The sequence below is a fragment of the Physeter macrocephalus genome, chromosome 15 (assembly GCF_002837175.3).
Source record: "Physeter macrocephalus isolate SW-GA chromosome 15, ASM283717v5, whole genome shotgun sequence".
Taxonomy (NCBI): Eukaryota; Metazoa; Chordata; class Mammalia; order Artiodactyla; family Physeteridae; genus Physeter; species Physeter macrocephalus.
This window is the reverse complement of record NC_041228.1, coordinates 36121310-36144329: the sequence shown is the minus strand read 5'-3', so window position 1 is coordinate 36144329 and position 23020 is coordinate 36121310. Positions and strand designations below refer to the sequence as shown.

Below are 23020 nucleotides of genomic sequence, written 5' to 3'. Positions count from 1 at the left end.
TGTAAAGCTGATTCACTTTGTTATACAGCAGAAACTAACAAACCATTGTAAAGCAATTATACTCCAATAAAGATGTTAAAAAAAAAAGAAAAAAAATGCACAGCAAGAAAAGTTAAAGTCAATAATCAAATACTAGATTTGGAGAAAAATATAACTTAAGAGCTGTAACATATATATAGCTATTATATATAATAAAGATATCTTTCAAACTGACAAGGAGAAAATAACTCAAAAAAAATAGGCAAAAAATATTAAAGTCAATTTAGAGAAGAGCAAATCAAATACCATCATTTCCCTCCCCCGATAAAAAAGAAAACCACACAAAACGATGTACAAATTCACTCGTAGGGATATGAAAAATCAAGTAGTAGATACTACTTTACACCAAACAGCCTTGCAAAAACTATAAAGCTCCTAATATCTATTGTTGGTGGAATACAGGGGAAAGAGGACTCGTGTATTGTTAGTGGAATTGGAAATTGTGACAACCTTTTTGGGAAGGCAATCTGATAATCTTATTAAAATTAAAAATACATATACTTTTCAATGTAGCTATTTGATTTCCATGAATCCATCTCCCATACTCCAAACTACCAGAAAACAAGGACTTATGTATGAGGATGTTTCTTGCAGTGTTTGTAGAGAGGAAAACAAAACAAAAGAGACACAAAGTGAATACCCATGAACATGCAGCCATCAAAACGAATGAACTGGAGCTATATCACATGACTTGGACTGATTTCTGAGATATTGAGAAAATCACGACAATAATCAATACATATACGCACTGTGTAAGATTGTATGAATGCAGAGAAAGCTATGCTATCACACATACTTGGTCATTTGCAGTGGTTATGGGGGAAGGTAATGTGGGAAGAAGGGTAGAGAAGAGAGAGGGGGAGCAAAGAAAAAAGAGAAAGGAAAAACGGGGAAGGGGAAAGAAAGTCTTTTGTGCACAGTTTATTTAAACTCTCAGTAGTACTTGTCTCTAAAACATCAGTTTGCACATTACCTCTAAAGCAACGATGATTTATTTATTTAGCTGAACATATTACATTTTCCTTAAAGAGAAAAAAAAGCCCCCAGAAACAAAAGTAAAATGCCTTGGCTATTCCAACCCTGAAAAAAGATGTTCCAGTGGCTGTCATACATCCTAGAATATTTATGAATTAACCTATTTGGCATAAAACCTTGTTAAAAGTTTCAGCCACTGTCTTGTTTCAAAACTTATTCTAGTGGACAATGTAATGAAGTGATTGGTCACCACCTCTGAGGCCTTGGTCCACAAATATTCTCATGTCTTTGCTCAGTTGTTCTGTCCCATCATAGCAAGCTTATCCTCAATTCCCTCTCCATAGATGAAGTACTTATTAAGCACACACATAGGAAAAAGTAAAGGAAAGATACGGTTCTTGCCCCCGAGAGCCTACAGTTTCTTTCTTTTTAAGGTTTGTGGTTTCCTAGTATCCTGAATTCAGAATTTGGAGGCACCTGGTACACATGGGGCTGTGAAATATCTAAGTTTTACCTCCTTCATGCAGGCCAAAAGGTAGCAGAAATAGGTGCTCCAACATTATTAGGCAAAAAGCTGCAAAGAAAAACAATAAAAGCAGGACTATGTCAGCACCAGACAACCAGCAAATTGCCACACTCTAGGATTAGTAAACTCTGTCATCAGAGGAAAGAGCTTGCCATGCCTTGCTGCTCCTATTATGTAAATGAAAAGGAATTGCTTACTAACCCTGAAAATGTGGACCTCCGTGGTATAAAAAAAAAAAAAAAAAAATTCAGAAGGTCCAGACGGCCTTAATAACAATTTCTACCAAACATTCAAGGAAGACATAATTCCAGTCTTACATACTCTGATATTGAAGTTTATCCCAGGAGGTTAATTTAACATTTGAAGAATCATATTCACTATGTTAACACATTAAAGGAACAAATCACAATTACATGATAGATGACCCTCCCCCCAAAATAGCAGCCAATAAAATTCAGCATATTTCCCAAGGTAAACATTCTTGGCAAACTAGGAGTTAGGAAAGAATTTAATAATTTTGATAAAGTGTATCTACAAATATATCTGAAATATAAATATCATAATTAATGGTTGAAATGTCGAAAGGGTTCCCTTTGAGATTATTAACGAGTTAACAATGCCCCCAAAACCACTGCTATTCAGCATTGTGCACCTGAAGTCCTAGCCAGTCCAAATGGGCCAGAAAAAGAAATATATGATGCGGCAATCAAAGAGGAAGATTTGAATCCCTGTTCTGCAACTAACCAGCAATGTAATTCTGGGCAAAATGCTAACTCTGTATCTCAGTTTCCTCAGCTGTAAAATGGGGATAATGAGTACCTCCTTCACAGGGTTGTTCTAAAGAGTAAATGAGAATATTTTAAAAGTACATAGAAAGTGTTTGACACTACAAAGCACTGTAAAAGTGTTTGTTAAATAAAAAAATAATTATTCACAGATGATGACTGTGTATAGAGAAATCTCAAAGAATCTAGAGATAAACTCTTGGAATTAAAAGTACTGTTCCCTAGATGCAAAATCACTACATAAAAATTAGCCACATTTCTATATACTAACAAACAAAACGATACCTAAAAAATCAAGTACCCGGGAATAAAACTTAAAAAAAAGATGTTGAAAGATCTCTAGAGGAATAATTATAGGTTCAATGCAATCCCAACCAAAATTGATGGAATGCAACGAGGTTATTCTAAAATGTTTATGGAAATGTAAAGTGCTAAGAACAGTCAAGACACTCTCCAAGAACAACAAGGTGGCCAACATATTTCTAGATATCAAACAAATTCCAAGACTGGTGTCTAACTCATCCATTAACTCACCTGGGGGAAGATCTCTTTCTGGAATGCTCATCCAATAGGTATGTCTTCATAGCTCCTCCCTTGCTTCCTTTAGATCTTTGTACCAGTGTCACCTAAGAAGACATCTTTCCAGTTTGCCCTGTATAAAACAGCACTACCCAATACTTCTGGTCACTTTTCCCCCCATCCCATATTTTCATAGCATCCATTATCTGACATTATTTTAAGGTATGTGTATATGTTTATTATTTATGTCACTCTCTTGACTATAAGCTTGCTGAAACCAGAGAATGTTTATTTAGTACAATGCTGTATCTCCAGATTTACTCTCTTTGTTGACTGAATAAATAAATTGGCAGAAATCACGAAGATTCTCACTGGCATAGGAAATGTAGCGATTAAATTTGAACTAAACTTATAAACTGCAAACTCTCCTCCTTCACTATTCGTATATTAAATGATGGCTACCAAAATGCTATAACTCTCCCCAGGTTTAGAATACTATTTTGGGCATCCAGAAACAACCAGTATGTAAATACTGGCTTTAAGCAATGATATCTCAAACTTAATTAAGGGAAATAAATGAAACAAGCCTATTAAAAGAGCCATATAAAATGTAGCTGAAAATCTTAATTGACTCTAAAATTGGCAAAATGATATAAGGAGTAGGAGGTTAGGTATTTTGCTCGTTATGTATGAATTAATAGCTCTGATGGTTTTCAACATATATTTTATCCTTTGGTGATCAAAGTTTATTTTTTTATTTTTTAATCGAAATATAGTTGACATACAATATTATGTTAGTTTCAGGTGTACTACATAGTGATTTGACATTTACATACATTACAAAATGATCGTTATGATAGATCTAGTAACCATCTGTCTCCAAAGTTATTACAATATTATTGACCATATTCTTTATGATGTATATTACATCCCTGGGGCTCATTTATTTTATAACTGGAAGTTTGTATATTTTAATCCTCATCACTTATTTTGCCCAAAGCACCCTCCTTCCCCCGAATCTGGCAACCACCCATTTGTTCTCTTTATCTATGTCTGTTTTCATTTTACTATTTTAGATCCCACATATAAGTGAGATCATATGATATTTGTCTTTGACTTACCTCACTTAGCATAATGCCCTATACATCCATCCACGTTGCTGCAAATGACACAATTGCATTCTTTTTTATGGCTAATATTCACATGGACAAACCCGAACGAACTTTTTGGCCAACCCAATATATAGTGTGTGTGTGTGTGTGTGTGTGTGTATACACACAACACAAACACACCTTCTCTATCCATTCACCTACTGATGGGCACTTAGATTGCTTCCATATCTTGCCTATTGTAAATGCTGCTGCTATGAACACAGCGGTGCATATATCTTTTCAAATTAGTGTTTTTGTTTCTTCAGAAAAATACCCAGAAGTGGAATTGCTGGATCATTTGGTAATTCCACTTTCAGTTTCTTGAGGGGCCTCCATACCGTTCTCCATAGTGGCAGTACCAATTTGCATTCCTACCAACAGCGCAGGATGGTCCCCTTTTCTCCACATCCTCGCCAATACTTGTTACTTGTTTTTGTTGTCTTTTTGATTACAGTCATTGTGACAGATGTGAGGGGCTATCTCACTGTGGTTTTGATTTGCATTTCGCTAATGACAGTGATGTTGAGCATCTTTTTATGTGCCTGTTGGCCATCTGTATGCCTTTTCTGGAAAAATGTCTATTCAGGTCCTCTGCCCATTTTTTTAACGGAATTTTTTTTTGATATTCAATTGTATGAGTTCTCTATATATTTTGGATATTAACCTCTTATCACACATATCATTTGCAAATATCTCCTTCCACTCAGTAGGCTGCCTTTTCACTTGATAGATGGTTTCTTTTGCTGTGCAAAAGCGCGTGGGTCGAGGACCTGGGCTCCTTTCGAATTTCTCCCTCTGCACTGGGACCTGGAGCACGTGAGATTTTGCATGTGCCCTCTAAGAGCAGAGTCTCTCTATCCTATAGCCCTCCAGCTCTCAAACATAAGCTCTTCTTTTTAGAACCAGCCTGTTTTTAAAAAGCCCTGTTTTCAAAACCAGATGTCCTGGGGGCTCATCTTTTGGCACAGAACTCCTGGGCTAGGAGCCCAACATGGGGCTCAGACCCCTCACTCCTTGAGGAGGACCTCTGTGCTTGTGATATTCCTCGCATTTGTGGGTCGGGTCACTGACCTGGGGGTGTGAGTCCTGACTATACCGGGTCTCCACCCCTCCTACGCATCTGTTGTGGCCCCTTCTTTATATCTTTAGCCGTGGAAAATCTTTTCTGCTAGTCTTCGGGTCATTTTCATAGATAATTACTCTGTAAATCGTTGTAATTTTGGTGTGCCCGTGGGAGGAGGTGAGTTTAGAGTCTTGCTTCTCCATCATCATGGGGAAGTTCTCCAAAATTTGTATTTAACTAGACAATATGCTATGGAAAATCTTACATATTTACAAATTAACCCAATTTCTGGTGAAAATAAGAAAGATGAATTGTATAAATTTAACATAAAAAGCTTACTAATTCAGTGCTCTGAAGCTGGAAATTTGTACGTTTAAGAGAATTCAGTTAAACTGGTAGCCCACACAATGAACAGTAGAGTATATGATCACTATCTGTGTATTCTTTCTCTCACTACTATGCGATTTTCCCCTTAAAGAAAGCAAAGTGTAAAGGGCTTTTAAAAGATTTTGATGTGTTAAGGCCTGTCTTGAACTGTGGAGTATTCTCTTATGCTATGGTAGCCCAAGGTTGTGCTCCAGAGGAATCTGGTTTAGTCATTAATTAATCCAAGTTTGAAGGAACTTCTGAAGTCAGTTGAAAGGATTAGACCATTTTTAAAGTGAGACTGAGGCAGTACTGGTTGGGGTACAACCAGGAGAGGGATGGGGTGCACTGAATGCACAGGCCTCCTAACTTGGCACCGCCTTTGCTGTATTCCTCCTAAGATCATTTAGCTTTCCATTTACTCTTTAGCTTTTTACAGAAATGTCAAGAAGGCAGTCAACATATTCATACACATTATTTTCATGAAGTATTAACTATGTAACAGGAAAACAGAAAAACCATCTATGTATTTTATAGAGGCTATGAGAATAGAAAGCGTTTCATTACAATTATTAGCTTGAATTTAAATGGCTCTGGTTTCATAATCTAATGTTGCCAGAGTAGAATCTCTTAAAACAGTCTTTTAAGACCTTTTAACATTTTTTTTTTAATCTTTGTTTTTATTTTACAAATTTATTTATTTATTTATTTTTGGCTGCGTTGGGTCTTCGTTGCTGCACGCGGGCTTTCTCTAGTTGCGGCGAGCGGGGGCTACTCTTCGTTGTGGTGCGCGGGCTTCTCATTGCGTTGGCTTCTCTTGTTGCGGAGCACAGGCTCTAGGTGCACGGGCTCAGTAGTTGTGGCACGCGGGCTCAGTAGTTGTAGCTCACGGGCTCTAGAGTGCAGGCTCAGTAGTTGTGGTGCACGGGCTTAGTTGCTCCGTGGCATGTGGGATCTTCCTGGACCTGGGCTCAAACCCATGTCCCCTGCATTGGCAGGCGGATTCTTAACCACTGCGCCACCAGGGAAACGCTACTTTTCTTTTAAGATGAGGATTTATAATGTTTATCTCTTCACAATTTAAATGACAGATCTATTTACTTTTCAACCAACATACTTTAAAAAAATGAATTTACGTTGATGAATAAAGCAGCTTCTTTCTGGAGGAAAGGCAGGTATTCGACATGAAGAAAGGATAGTTTCTAACACTGTTTGTTGAGAAGTTCAGCAGATGCTTCCCTCTAGGCTGAGACTAGAATGCAGAATCCTCTCAGTGGCTTGCAATATTTACGAATTTGCCACATGGCAAATGAATATTCCTGTTCTTATAAAAATGTCAGTGCACAAACCATAAGGCAGTGATACATTAGTATTTACATTTATTTCATGTATGCAGTTTACACACTCACTATTGAACAAAATTGGAATGCAGACAAATATACAAATACCATAATAAGCATTATCAAATAAAATAACTGGCACTAGTGTTATAAGCATATTAATGGGCCTGGTGAGAAAAATGATGAAAGAAGATTGCAGCCCATGGCATTTTTCTTTTTATCAAAAGAAAAAGCTCTGTAGCACCATAATGGTAATACTTAAAAGAAACACATAAGATGGAATATTTTAACTGCTATCACTGAGGTAAGCCTGTTTTATTTAAGTGAATTATACTGGAAGTTAACAGTATAGGCAATATTTTGGCCAACTTCTGTTTATGTCAGCTGAACATCTTCCATAAACAAAAGCAAAGGAAAATAAAGCCAGCCATATACAGACCCCTCCTTAGTACTTGGTACAAACCCTGCACCGTGCTTTGATTTCATGATTGGAGAAGATATGCATGTGCTAAAAACTGAGGTTATGTAAAGTTATTCACTAAAGCCTGAGTGTGTCTTTGGTAGGCTAATACTTTTTCAGCATTGCTATTGTTAATCATATTTATGTTTCTCTATCCTGTATTTTTCTACATAATCCAAGGTGGCTAGAGAGGACATTATGGAAAACAATACAGCAAAACCCTCAAACAAGTAGGCCCTTAAAATCTACGCTATTCTGAAGGCACCAAGAATCAGTGGGGTGCAAACTTCCCCTTAGTGAAAGGTGACTTTTTTGTAATACTTATAAACTAATGGAATTTTATTTTGCAGTTTTATATATTTTATTTGGTGCTGTCAGTATACTTAATTACCTACTTTTACAGTTTTCTTCTAAGATGGCAACAATATACAAGATATATAGGGTTCCAGGTATTTCTATTTCAAAGTTGTGCAAAAACTGCCACAATTTTGCTCAAAGTGTCTAAGTATCCAAATGGTAGCAAATGGGCTGCATTAAGCTGTATATATCCACACTGCATATGAAGAAAAAAATGAAATTTATGCCCAGTTATGAATAGAAATGTTACAAAGTGTATCATATACTGCGAGTAACCTGCAAGGTTCTTTAAACAGTATCTTTTAGTGGTTTCAATAAAATGTCACTAACCACTTAGCCCTAAGCCTCAAGTTCTCTTCATAAGAATGCTATAGAACTGCATTAGTATTTTATATTGATTATAAATTAAGCCAAATTTCTATCTAAATACACAAGTATGTGCTTCAAGCAATGTTTTGTGGCAAACACACAAAACATAATTCTCTTAAGAATTACTGTCCTTACAATAATGCACTTTTAAAGCCTTCATTTCATAGTTTGGTAATTAAGATCCACATGAAACACAATGCTTTGCTGAACACAGAAAATGTATCTGCATTATGATTATGTAACCCAGCGTTTGCTGGCAACTTGAAACTTAAAATAGTCACGTGCAGTTCAACCAGCTCCAAACAAGGTTTTTCAAGTGGTAATTATTTTGCAGCATTTATAGGTCTATATATCAGTTTGAATTGCAACTTTTAATTCCATTGTCTGATGTGAGTGGTTGTTATTTGCTTCTTTTAGTGCACTGCCAAAATATAAATCAATATTGGTTTTTATTCCACTGTTGCCATGTTCTTCAGCAATATGATTCAACTGCGGAACTTCTGAACATGAAGCAGTTTTAGTAAGCACAGAAATGCTACATTGATGGGGGGAGTTTTCCAGACGGTCGTTTTCTACCTCAGGAAGAATGTTAACAGTAGCAAAGCGGGTGTGATAATCAGTGGAACCATGACTACAAGAAGTTTTCATGCTTTCTAGGTCAGAACAACTAAATTCAGAAAAATGACTAGAGTGGGAATCTGCTACAGAAGGCATACTGTCACTGAGGGATGGCGCCTCGAATTCACTTGAGTTCGTGCTCTGTTGTTCTAACAACTGTGCATCCATGTCCTCTCTGGTCTCATTTATCTTCATGTTACTCTTTTTCCTCAATTTACCACTTTTTGATTTCTTTCCTGCTGCTGCTTCTTTGGACCACTTGGTGGCACTGGATTTACCTTCAGGCAAGCCACTGGACGAACCCCCAGGATGACTTCGGGTGGCACTGCCATCCTCCACACTGCTGCTTCCACTGTTGTGCCTGAATTTGGATGGTTTTGACTCGATATCTACCTGAACCTCCATACTGTTGCCTTCTCTGGAACATAAGAGTAACATATAAATTTCTGACTTCCTCTTTTTAAAAAGAAAAATGCAAATGACAGCAAAGGGGGAGAGGCTTCTGTGTGAAAACTTCAAAGACTATATGAAAGCTATCAGAACAAATTAATGCAGGATACATTCTACCAATAGAAAAACGTTGCTTGAAATAAGAGGACTATCTTTAAAATAATACTTCAATTTAAAATAAATAAAACAGAAGCAACTACACTCATTGCTTATGCTATTCCAGGTACTATGCTACCTTCTCCATTTTTTTTTCACAACAGTTGTACTGAGATATAATTTGCATATCATAAAATTCACCTGTTTCAAGTGCAAAATTCAGTGGTTTATAGTATATTCACAGAGTTTGCAACCATCACCACTATTGAACTTCAGAACATTTTCATCATCCCCAAAAGAAACCCATTAGCAGCCAGCTCCCATTCTTCCCTCCCCCCAACCCCTAGCAACCACTAACCTACTTTCTGTCTCTATGGATCTGCCTATTCTGGACATCTCACCACTTTCTTTTTGCAGAGAACCTAACAGTAATAACCATTATTCACAATAATTTTGCCTAATGATAGGGATAATTCTTTACAAATTAATTTAAAAAATACTTCTGACTTTATAACAATTTTTTCCTTACTTGTCCAATGGGATGTAGGAATTCAGAATGGATCCTGCCATTGCCTTGGTGCTGGCATTATCACTAACTGTTCCCAAACTGACTGTGCCAGATTCTCCACTTAGACTGTACCGTTCTTTCTGTACATCTGCTTGTACTTCCAACCTTAAAGAGAGGGTTATTAGAAAAAAAAAAATTACATATAATAGCAACACTACTATAATATGAGAATGTATCTTTAAATAATTTAGTAACAAGAAGCTATTTTAGAAACAACTATAAACATTATTTTTTTAAGTTTCCTTTTATTTGATTATTCAAATTCTACTGCAGCACATTGAACAGTACCAGCCATCCAGATAAAATGGTAAAATTAGCTGTCTGCCAAGTAAGGTTATAACAGAGTAATACAAAAAGAACATAAAGGATTTTAACTTAAACATGCTCCAATATTCTTACTTATGATGTGGTGCTCTGCTTGCCATGCTTCAGTGCAAAACACCAAGTCGGAATACATTAAAAACCATTCTACGTGACAAATCAGTGACTCAAAAAATCCTGGGCATCTATATATTAAAAATGGTTCCAAATTTAACACCTGACTCTTTAAAAAAGACATAATAGGGACGTCCCTGGTGGCGCAGTGGTTAAAAATCTGCCTGCCAACGCAGGGGATATGGGTTCAAGCCCTGGTCCGGGAAGATCCCACATACCGCAGAACAACTAAGCCCGTGCGCCGCAACTACCGAGCCTGCACTCTAGAGCCTGTGAGCCACGACTATTGAAGCCCGTGCACCTAGAGCCTGTGCCCTGCAACAAGAGAAGCCACCGCAGTGAGAAGACCGTGCACTGCAACAAAGAGTAGCCCCCGCTCGCCACAACTAGAGAAAGCCCTTGTGCAGCAACGAAGACCCAACGCAGCCAAAAATAAATAAATAAATTTATCCAAAAAAAGAGACATAATATACACCACTATAACTTAAGAGTTTGTGTTTAAAAGCACACTACCTAAAAATAAGATAAATATAACCGATTTATCTTTTAATTCATGTACTCTCCCCTACGTTTAAAAAAAAAACCCCAAAGCTAATAAACAGAAGTAAAGATAAGTGAATTAAAGAGGAAACAGAAGATAAAAATGCTTTAACTTATCCTACTTATCTACATGGCTTTGGGTAAAAGACTTCGTGAGAATTAAATAACCATTAATACATTAAAGGACCCAGGCAGACTCTCTTGGCCTCAGTTCGTGCATTTCCGGATATCCTGACTCCATCTGCTCCCCCAGGCCTCAGCCAGTGTCTCATTTCCTAACAGCTGTGGCCACCTCCAGAGGTAAGGTCCAAGCTTAATCACTGCCTTTACAGTATTCACCGAAGCAGCTCTAGCACTGACTCATAACATAAAATCTGAGAAGTGCAGTGAGAAAAATGGCATAATGTTATCCCTTAGACTTGGTTTTTACCTCATCAAATCTCCTTACTCACTGTTTACCACTAAATTTCAGTTTTTGAAACCTTGCTGTTTTCAACCCTGACACAGTAGGATTATATGTCATCATCATGCTTTGTGTTCAAAACCTTCCTCATCTATAATAATTAGTAATTTGTAGTTAAGGCAAAAACAAAACAAAACAAAACAAAGCACAGTTTTCTTACCTGTGAAAGCAGTTTACCATGGCACTTCCTGAGAGACTCCCTGTGATACTGGCTCCAGCGAGCGCCATGGTGCTGGCTGTTTCACTCAGGTTGTCCCGGATGGCTCCTATTCGATCCATGTGGCTTCCACTTGCACTCAAACTGCCGGTCAAACCACCAACACTTCCCTCCCCTATGCTAGGGTTGTGTCTTGCTTCTGCTACTGAAGTTGTGTCTAAATGCAAATATTTCAAAGAAATTACGTAAGTGTGATTATTGATTTCCCTCTCCATAAAGTCTGTCATGATTTCAGATAGGACATATTTTCATATAAAGTATAAAACATACACAGGAATAGAAAAGGGGTCTGGAGTCAGGGACACATAACATAACCGTGGGATAAGAGTAAAGGGAAATATCTCACAGGGTAAAGTTGGATTAAGGACGCCCTCAGTTTTAAATGGTCACTACAGGAATACCTTGGAGGTATGTATTGTGGGTTTGGTTCCAGACCATGGCAATAAAGCAAATATCACAATAAAGTGAGTCACATGAATTTTTGGGTTTCCCAGTGCATATAAAAGTTATGTTTACACTATACTATAGAAAAGTGTGCAATAGCATTATGTCTAAAAAAATGTATATACAGTGATTAAAAAATACTTTATTGCTAAAAAAAATGCTAACCATCATCTGACAACTCAGGGTTGCCACAGGCCTTCAATCTGCAAAAAATGCAATTAGCTGCAAAGTGCAATAAAATGAAGTATGCCTGTACTTTACAAGAAAATCGAGAAGATTTAGGAATTCTATAAAGAACCTAATGGTTGAAGAATTTAGCTGACTTTGAGAAAAACTGTGTGACAGTTTTCAATAAGGGTGTCATTTAAAGAGCTCAGTATTCTCTAGGTTAATAAGAATGGGCCAAAAGTTGACTTCTTGATATATTCCACAGTTCCAACTGTTTACAAGCTATTTCAAGATCTGATACCACTATATTCCAATCTTACAGTACTTTTCACAGGCTTTATATTGGAGGATTTATTTATTTGCTCCAATATTTGAGTTCCTATTATATAACCCAATTCTGTTTCTAAGTACTGGGGGCACAGTGGATCAAAGAGACGAACAACGTGCCCTCAAAAAGCTTACATTCTAGTTGGGAAGAGCAATAAATAAAATTATATGGTGATAAATGCTATGAGAAAAAATAAAGCAGAGTAAAGGGGAGTGAGTAAAAGGCAGTGAGAGCGATGAGGAGTGCGTGTGCGTCTGTGCACACACAAGCGCCTGTGTACTGTTTTATATAGTATGATCAGAGAAGGCCTCTCTGATAAGGTAACACCTGTAGAGACTCAAAGGAAGTGAAGAGGGGAGCCATGAAATTATCTGGGGGAAGAGTATTCCAGGCAGAGGAAACTGCAAGTTTAAAAGCCTATAAGTGGAAGTATGTTTGGCATCCTCAACATTAAGGACAGGTGGTATAAGGGAAGAGTTCAGAGATGTAGCTCAGGAAAGACCAGAGGGGGACTTATGGGCCATGGTAGGGACTGTGGATTCCATACCCCCGCCCCCAGTACAGTTAGAAGCACTGGGAGAATCTTGAACATAAGTTAGATCTAACTTATGTTTTAGAAATATCATTATGTGGAACTGTGAGTGGAAGCTGAAAGCTGATGGGTCACTTAAGAGGCTATTACTATAACCCAGGATAAAAAAGAGTAGCTTGGACTAGTGGAATAGCAGTAGAGATGGTGAGAAATGGTGGAATTATGGCTAAATACTGAAGGAAGCAGCAGAACTTGCTGACGGATCAGACATAAGAGTAAAAAGGGAGAAGGGAGAGTCATCATCAGCAAAGGTTTTGGCACAGCAACAGCAAGAATGAAGAGGCTACTAAACAAGGGAAGGATGACTGAGAGGAAAACAGATTTTAAAGTGAAGAGTCTGGTTACAAAGACGTTAAGCTTGGAATTCTTGTTAGACGTTCTGGTGCAGCTTAGGTAGAAGAGTTAGATGTACAAATTGAAGTTTAGAGGACAGTTCTAGCCTAAACATAAATTGAAGAGTGGTTTGTCTATATATTATTTAACAGAGGAGATTAACTAGGGAGTGAGTGTAGATAAAGAAGAGAAATCTGAGAACTGAGAGCCCTGGGAAACTCCAAAATTTAGAGGTTAGGAGAGGAAAATGAACCAGCAAAGAAAACTGAGAAGGAGTGGCCAGGAGATATGATGAGATGAGAAGTGGTTATCCAGAAAACAAGTAGAGAAAATGTTTTAAGAAGGAGGGCATGCTTTACCATGTCAGGTGTACTGTTACAGTAAGATGAAAATCAAGAATTGACCACTATATTTAGTAACATGGAGGTGACTGGTGACTCTGCTTTGGTGGAGTGGCAGAGAGGAAATTTTGGAATGGTAGGGACCAAAATCTGATTGGAGTGAGTTCAAGAGAGAACGGGGGGTAAGGAAGAGAACATTATCTTTGCTCATATGCCTGATTACAGGCAAACCTCAGTTTATTGCGCTTCAAAGATACTGTGTTGGGACTTCCCTGGTGGGGCAGTAGTTAAGAATCCACCTGCCAATGCAGGGGACACAGATTCAAGCCCTGGTCTGGGAAGATCCCACATGCCGTGGAGCAACTAAGCCCGCGCGCCAGAACTACTGAAGCCCGCGTGCCTAGAGCCCGTGCTCTGCAACAAGAGAAGCCACCGCAATGAGAAGCCCGTGCACCACAACGAAGAGTAGCCCCCGCTCGCTGCAACTAGACAAAGCCCGCGCGCAGCAACGAAGACCCAACGCAGCCAAAAATAAACTAATTAATTTTAAAAAAAATACTGTGTTTTTTTTTGTTTTTTAAACAAGTGAAGGGTTTGTGGCAACCCTGCTTTAAGCAAGTCTATCAGCACCATTTTCCCAACATCATTTGCTCACTTTGCGCCTGTGTCACATTTTGGTAATTCTTGGAATACTTCAAACTTTTTCATTATTACTATATTTGTTATGGCGATCTGTGATCGGTGATCTTTCAATGTTACTACTGTCATTGTTTTGGGGTGCCATGAACTGCACCCATATATGACAGCTAACTTAATTGATACATGTGTATGTGTTCTGACCACTCCACCAATGGGCTGTTCCCCCATCTCTCTCCCTTCTCCTCGGGCCTCCCTATTCCCTAAGACACAACAATATTGAAATTAGGTCAATTAATAACCCTACAATGGCCTCTTAAATGTTTAAGTGAAAAGAAGAATTGCACATCTCTCACTTTAAATCAAAAGGTAGACATGATTAAGTTTAGTGAGGAAGGTACATTGAAAGCCAGGGCAGGCTGAAAGCCTAGGCCTTTTGTGCCATTTAGCCAAGCTGTGAACGCAGAGGAAAAAGTCTTGAAAGAAATTAAAAGTCCTACTCCAGTGAACACATGAATGATAAGAAAGCAAAACAGCCTATTGCTGATATGGAAAAAGCTGTAGTAGTTTGGATAGAAGATCAAAACAGCCACAACATTCCCTCAAGCCAAAGCCGAATCCAGAACAAGGCCCTAACTGTCTTTAATTCTACAAAGGCTGAGAGAGGTGAGGACACTGCAGAAGAAAAGTTTGAAGCCAGCAGAGTTGGTTCATGGGCTTTAAGGAGAGAAGCCGTCTCCGTAACATAAAAAAGCAAGGTGGGGCTTCCCTGGTGGTGCAGTGGTTGAGAGTCCGCCTGCCGATGCAGGGGACACGGGTTCGTGCCCCGGTCCGGGAAGATCCCACATGCCACGGAGCGGCTAGGCCCGTGAGCCATGGCCGCTGAGCCTGCACGTCCGGAGCCTGTGCTCCGCAACGGGAGAGGCCACAACAGTGAGAGGCCCGTGTACCGCAAAAAAAAAAAAAAAAAAAAAAAAAACTCAAGGTGAAGCAGCAAGTGCTGATGTAGAAGCTGCAGCAAGTTATCCAAAAGATCTAGTTAAGATGCTTAATGAAGGTGGCTACACTAAATAATAGATTTTTTAATACAGATGAAACACCTTATATTGGAAGAAGATGCTGTCCAGGACTCTCATAGCTAGAGAGGGTAAGTCAATGCCTGGCTTTGAAGCTTCAAAGGACAGGATGACCCTCTTATTAGGGGCCAATGCAGCTGGTGACTTGAAGTTGAAGCCAATGCTCATTTACCATTCCAAAAATCCTAGGGCCCTTAGGAATTAGGCTAAATCTACTCTGCCTGTGCTCTATAAATGGAACAACAAATCCTGGATGACAGCACATCTATTTACAACATAGCTTACTGAATATTTTAAGCCCACTGTTGAGACCTACTGCTCAGAAAAAAAAAAAAAGATTCCTTTCAAAATATTACTGGCTCATTGACAATGCACCCGGTGACCCAAGAGCTCTGATGGAGATGTAGGACAAGATTAATGTTTTCATGCCTGCAAACACAACACCCATTCTGCAGCCCACAGATCAAGAAGTCATTTCAAATTTCAAGTCTTATGATTTAAGAAATACATTCTGTAAGGCTACAGCTGCCACAGACAATGAGTCCTCTGATGAATCTGGACAAAGTAAATTGAAAACCTCTGGAAAGGATTCACCATTCTAGATGACATTAAGAACATTCAGTTTCATGGGAAGTGGTCAAAATATCAACATTAACAGGAGTTGGAAAGAAGCTGATTCCAACTGTCATGGATGACTCTGAGGGGTTCAAGACTTCAGTGGCGGAGGTAACTGCAGACGTGGTGGAAAGAGCGAGAGAACTAGAAGTGCAGCCTGAAGATGTGACTGAATTGCTGCAATCTCATGATAAAACTTTCATGAATGAGTAGTTGCTTCTGATGGATAAGCAAAGAAAGTGGTTTCTTGAGATGGAATCTACTCCTGTCGAAGATGCTATGAAGACTGTTTTTCTCTCTCTCTTTTTTTTTTTTTTTTTGCGGTACGCAGGTCTCTCACCACTGTGGCCCCTCTCGTTGCGGAGAACAGGCTCCGGACGCGCAGGCTCAGCAGCCATGGCTCACGGGCCCAGCCGCTCCGCGGCATGTGGGATCTTCCCGGACCGGGGCACAAACCCGTGTCCCCTGCATTGGCAGGCGGACTCTCAACCACTGCGCCACCAGGGAAGCCCCAATGAAGACTGTTGAAATGACAACAAAGGATGTAGAATATTACATAAACTTAGTTGATACAAGAAGTGGCAGGATTTGAGAGGACTGACTCCAATTTTGAAAGAAGTTCTACTGTGGGTAAAATGCTACCAAACTGCATTGCATGTGAAATCATTCGTGAAAGGAAGAGCCAATTGATACGGCAAACTTCACTGTTGTCGTATTTTAAGAAATTCCCACAGCTACCTCAGCCTTCAGTAACCACCACCCTCCCTGATAAGTCAGCAGCCACCAACATCCAGGCAAGACCCTCCAGTGGCAAAAAGATTATGACTTGCTGAAGGCTCACATGATGATTAAAATTTTTTAGCAATAAAGTATTTTTAAATTAAGGTAGATACTTAATATACAGTACAGTGTAAATATAACTTCTATATGCATGGGAAACCCCAAAATTCATGTCTTGCTTTATTGTGATATTTGCTTTATTGCGGTGGTCTGGAACCAAACCTACAACACCTCCAAGGTATGCCTGTACTTCCCTAAGACAATTTCTTTAACGAGAACTGTGGGAATTTCTTTAAAAAGAACACGCACATTTTAAAAAGCTTATTAACTTGTACTCCTAATGGTAGTCTATGAGGGCCTTTATATGTTCCAGTTTTTGTTGTAATTCCTATTTCTTTGAATAACATTAGGTTAAAGATATTTTCTGCTCATTGGGCATCTGAATTTCTTCTTTTATGAACTGCAGTCCTCTTCTGTCCTTTTATTACTGATTTGTAACATTTTACACAAAATTAAAGATTAAAAGTCTAGAATTTCTAAGACATTACATTTCCATCGGAGGTTACAGGTACCCAGAACCATTCCACCCTCTTTCATCCATTCACCTTTCCTCAGCAACTCATTTCTCTGATGTACTTCTGGGTGAATACTATTAGGGCTAGTAAGAGAGCAAAGGGAATTCTGACTTGCATGTTACCTACAGCCTTACACTATTACTACTAGTAAGCACATTTTCTTCCTTTGCTGAAAGGACTTACCTACAGCTGTGTTTGTCCCACCAACATTTATATCATTTTCATCATCAAATTCAATCCTGACTCCTTTTCCATTGCCTGCTGAGACTCCACAACCTCCGCTTCGACAGAGAGAAATCGGAACAACACCATAGACATAAGCTAACATAATAGGAACACCAATACCTAAAAAGGAATTAAATTGGTCATTACAAACCAAAAAATAAACTACAGAAACACACATTTCAGAAAGTCTTTTCAAGAGAAGGTGTACAGAAGAAAAGTGTTAGGGCTCTGCAACTCTTGCCAAAAGCGGATTTACCCAACTATTAAAGGATGCAAGCAGATTCAAAGCTTCTAGCCTCAGGTGACACATATGAGGTTAAAAAAAAGATGTAAATCTTTTTTCTTTTTCAGTGCCAGGGCTCTAAACGGTATTTTGGTGGGGAGGAAGGGATATTAACCACTAATAATTTACCAACTATCCCTAAGGCTAGGCTCTTGAGTTTATATTACTTTTAACCAGTATAGTTACAGAATGAGAGGCTTTCTGTAGGCTCAAACTGCCCCTAAATAAATAAATAAATAAAGTAACTCTCTTATCTTCAACAATATAATGCTGTTTTTCAAAATTCTTCCACAAAACTTTAATTCTATAAAATTTGAGGTAATTAGAATTTTTAAGCATTTCTTACCTACAGTTACTGCAGCTACAACTGGAGATACGATTACAGACAATGTTACACCACCTGCTATGGCCAAATTCCGTTTGTGCTTTGAAACATCCTTCCCTTCATATCGATTGTGAATCTTGAATTAAAAAGAAAAATGGGGGTGATGGGTTAAAGAAAAAACATATTACATATTTAATTTAAATGAAACAGACCTACATTTGTTAGAAGTTTAAAGTGATTTACCTTATAATTTCATAGTTAAGTGTCCAAATTCAAGGTAAACATATTATTGTTCTTAAACCATATTCTTATACATAATTTGCTCCTTATTAATAATTTGGTTACATAAGACAGTGATTTAATAGATTTTACTCTGTGTTTAAACAATCTTGGGTAAAAGTAGTCCTTATAATCTTATTCAAGAACAGTATAAATCATGTTTTGAGCAAAGAAGGAATTAAGAACATTATTTTCAACATAGTTATGAGTTGGATGTTTGATCAATAGGATTACTTCTAAGAAATGTATCATTCCACAGATTGCTAAATAAGCATCCCTAATTAGTAAATATTGGCTCCTAGGAGAGGTTTATACAGTCTTTAAAAAAAAAAAACAAAAAAACCTGACCTTAAAAAGCAGTACTAATAAGCAAACATCACTAAATAGAATCAATTTTTTTCTCAGATCCCTTTTTATGAAGAAAAATGTTATCAAATGACTCAGGATCCTGGGCTCTCATTTATAGCTCAAAGTAAGGGGTACAGAGAGAAAAAAAGAACAAATAATGTTGCCAGAGGACAGGAGTTAGATCTACTTGGCATCTTTGTAGAGTACAGGTGTTGTTAAAAAACAGAACTTAATATAACCATGAAAGTTACTTGTGAGATATTATATGAACTTCAGGAAAATAGCTCAGTATCTTTGTTCTTGTGATTTTCAAGGGCTAAAGCTAATAAAGTACATTTCCCCCTGTTTCAAGACAGATTCAAAACAGCCTCAAAAGTGTACAGGTAGTCTCTGAAGTAAAATACTTGACTTAAAAACAATATTACAGATGAGGCATAATAAAGTAATCATTATTATGTGGTTATTTTGAAGTCTGTAAAGTACAATGAATCTAATGGGATGTATTAAACACTGAAAACGCTGGGATGGGGAGGTGGGCAAAACATGCATGGGACAAGGAACATTTCTATTTCCTAGGCAGAATTCTGTTTCCCAGAACTGACTATATGTTCCAGGGAATGGGTCTCTACACTTCCTAAATAGTCCATACAGGCAGAGATGGCAGACCTTCCCAAAGTACCTTTCATTAACCTTCAGTACTCTAGCTAATACCTGTTCCTCGCCACCCCCATTCCTACAAAACTCAGCACTGAAGCAAAAAAAGCCAAAGCTACAAACTGATGGAGCAGACTTGCAAAGGCAGGCTGCCAGGAGAAAGAGTCTTCCAGAAAATTCTGCATCCTCAAGCACTGATGTTCAATTACAGTGATCATATCATCCCACTACTTCTGGTTCAACTTAATTTTTTCTGTTTTACTATTTTGTGCCACATTTTCTATTTGTTATTGTAAAGAAAGGCTCAGCTTTTAGGTGTTTTATCAATTTAACAGGTTTTCCTGGGCTGGTTTATAACCCTACACACCCCAGAGAACACTGTTTCAATGGAAAACTAATTCATCAACTTGCAACCATTTGAGTACAGGTTTGAAAAAAAGGAGACTTGTTACTGCACCTAAGACTGAACAATGAGGTAAATAATCTCTCCTCTATAAATTATTTGTAGGTGCATGCAGTACAACAGTCTTTCTTTCCCTTCTACTTCTAAGTATCTGAATAGTTTTGTTTTCAGCAAAACCTTGCTTTGGACAACTTATGAAAAATTATTATAATCAGTATTATGTTTGGGACTTTAAACAATTACCTTCTGAAATAAACATTTGGCCCATAAATATCTGTTTGTCCTCAGTCTCAAGCTAATTAAAAAAATAGTATGTACTGTTATTTCTGATTATAAAAGTAATATGTGTTGAACATAAAAAAACATGGCTGTTGTACGAAAGAGGATCAGCCTTGTCTTGAGTCCTGAAAGTCAGAACTAGAATTAAATGAAACAATTAAAAGTAGGAAATGGATTCTGACTCAACATAAGAATTTTCTAACACTTACAGCTCCCTGGCAACAGAATGGGCTGCCTCATGAGTTGGTGGTTTCCCCATCACTGAAGTGCCCAAATGGATAGCTTGAAATTTATCAGGGATCTTATATAAAGAATTTGTGCATCTGGGTTTAAATCCCAGCTCTGCTTCTTCCTGTGTAACTAAAGATAAATTACATAAATTTTCCTAAACTTCAATATTCTAACATATAAATTGCGGTGAGGTTAAAATGAGTCAAAGTATATAAAACATCTACCACACAGTTAGAACTCAACAAATGTTAGCTCCCCTTTTTAAAATTCCTATACTTTGTTCTGCTTGGGTACAGGGTTGGGATTAGATAATTTCTGAGGTTACTTCTCAATTCTGATATTCTACTAATTTAGGCAGCAGCAGACTTCTTAGCCACTTTGTAAATTATCCCTTTAATCTTTCAAAAAAGAATTATTTGCTTAGCCAATGAAGTATCACTCAGGCCAGTGGCAAGGATTGGGTATTCGGACTTTCACAAAATTGTTGTAATCTACAAAATAGTGTTTACTAATAGCAGTAATCCGAAGAAAAAAAAGCTTTGAACTGAAGTTGGAAATAATTCAGGAATTGGCTAATTATTCTTTGCCTGAGGGCATATGTTATTTCTCTATTAACCTTATAGACCTGACTTTACAAGGACATACCCACGAGAAAAAAATGTCAGGTGTGGATTCTTTAATATTTTATATGTAAAGTTTATAATGCAAATGTACTGAAGTTTTCAAATTCAGATAATTTTAAATCAAGTCTACTTTTTATGCATACATATAAGCTTGCCAAACACTGAAAATTTATTACCTTATGAAAAAATAGTAACTTTTTACACTTAAGATACTAAAAATGACCTTTGTCTTTCAAAACAAACAAATAAAAAAACAAAACAAACACAAAGCAAAACCATCAATCCTAAGTCTAAACATTTAAAATAAGATAATAAATTAACAAGGAATCAAGCGTTTTACCTTACGGCCCACATATACAGGAATGCCAATAATCATGGCAGGGATAGCAATGCCAGCTATTAAAGCAATTCCTACGGGAGCACCAACAAGTGTTCCCAGCTGCCACAATATTTTCTTCTTTCGGCTCCAGGGTTTCTTCCCCCAAAAAGTACATCCTGATGGACTAAAGGAAAAAATTACAATGTAAAGTAACTGTTGCAAAACATCACAGTAACAATTTACTACAATACATTCAGCAATGACTATAAAAGAATTCTCAAATTTAGGAATGAGGGTTTTTTCCCCTTTCTTTGAATTCTGAGTTTACTAAAAGCTAAAAAATCAAGGTAAGAACCACCATAAACTACATTAAAAGGATACTGATAACTGGGATTCAGGTTAAACATTTATCCCTAGTCCTCCATTAGCCTCAAAATCTTAGGTTAGTTTTTGAAGAGTAAATTAATGCAAAATATTCTTATTTTATCCCTGTTTTAGGCACATAATTATCTGATTATATCATAAACTCACTCTGTGGCCTAAATGTGGAAATTTATATATGAGAAAATTAAATGGAAATATTTATGACCTACCATAATTACATGGGGTATTAAATGCTAACTTTCTAGTTTAACAAAAAACAAAGCCGGGAATTCCCTGTCAGTCCAATGGTTAGGACTTGGCGCTTTCACTGTCGGGCCCAGGTTCAATTCCTGGTTGGGGAACTAAGATTCCACAAGCTGCGTGGTGCAGCCAAAAAACAAACAAACAAAACAAAGCCAAACAAAAAAAAAAGAAGAAATTTCCGTTTCCTATTTTTGACTAGTTATTAATCTCAAATGACTGGCACAATAATTGGGCTCCTGTTAAATTTATGTAGCTAGAATAAAATAGATCTCTTCAAGTATCAAATAAATTCCAAGCTTAAAAATACTAAGGATAATGCTGTTTCCAAAAAAAGTCCTTTTGTCTTACAAAATAAAATTATATTTAGATATAAATAGCCCCTTCTATAAGCTTACCTTAGATAATGTAAATCCGAGATTTCTTTCATACACAACCAACAAAACTCACAACCACAGACAGCACATGTCATGTGATTACAGCTCCCATCATTCATCTTTATTATATAAGCAGCACACCGTGGACATGGTTTTATATCATCAGCTATTAGGAAAATAGACATGTTTAGTATACAAGACTGGTCTAAAAATAACAATTTCTAGTAGATAATCAATTATAGCACTGCCAAAATATCTTAACATGTATAGTTTGTTAACCGATAGCTTTAGCCTGCTAATTTTAGTATATAAAGCACTTTTTTTTCCCTTCCAAGGAAAGGAACGTATTTTACATTAAATTTTCAAACTGTAAACATTTTTCCAACACTAGCAGAACAATGAGAATAAAGAATAACAAAATAATAAAAAGAGAAATGAGAACCAAGGGCAGCTCTAGGCAAACCGGGAACTATATAAAGTTTGTCTTTGTCCCTACCCCATAGCTGTCTTCAATGAGCAGCACTTCAAGTTCTAGGACTTCTCTAACCATCTCCACTTAAATTAAATGTAGATATTCTGTATACTATTCCTTTAGTGAATGAATACTAACAGGAAGTGACAATTCGATAGTAACCTGAAGCACTACATAAAAAAAGCACTATGAGTTTACTTCTCTCTTCTAGGTAACATCAACTATAGGCACTGTAAAAATAATACAGGTATCTGTAGAAAAGCAGCCTTTTTCTCGTATTTTAATTCATACAATAGACAGATGCGCCTTGCAAAGAATCAGAACTCAGATAAAAGGGAGGAGGTAAGACGTTA

The 23020-nt window shown here is 37.4% G+C and overlaps 1 protein-coding gene across 1 annotated transcript in view; it reads right to left on the bottom strand.

The window, feature by feature from the left end:
- Window positions 1-6786: 6786 nt before the first annotated feature.
- The window catches only part of RNF19A (ring finger protein 19A, RBR E3 ubiquitin protein ligase), a 58679-nt gene continuing 42445 nt past the window's right edge, over window positions 6787-23020 (bottom strand). The window contains exons 4-10 of the mRNA XM_007104846.4: window positions 22217-22361; window positions 21216-21378; window positions 18080-18194; window positions 17409-17570; window positions 11281-11494; window positions 9644-9787; window positions 6787-8986 (exon numbers count right to left, since the gene is read on the bottom strand). Coding sequence (XP_007104908.1) covers window positions 8296-8986; window positions 9644-9787; window positions 11281-11494; window positions 17409-17570; window positions 18080-18194; window positions 21216-21378; window positions 22217-22361 — 1634 coding nt within the window. The 3' untranslated portion in view covers window positions 6787-8295. The remainder of the gene's footprint in view (window positions 8987-9643; window positions 9788-11280; window positions 11495-17408; window positions 17571-18079; window positions 18195-21215; window positions 21379-22216; window positions 22362-23020) is intronic.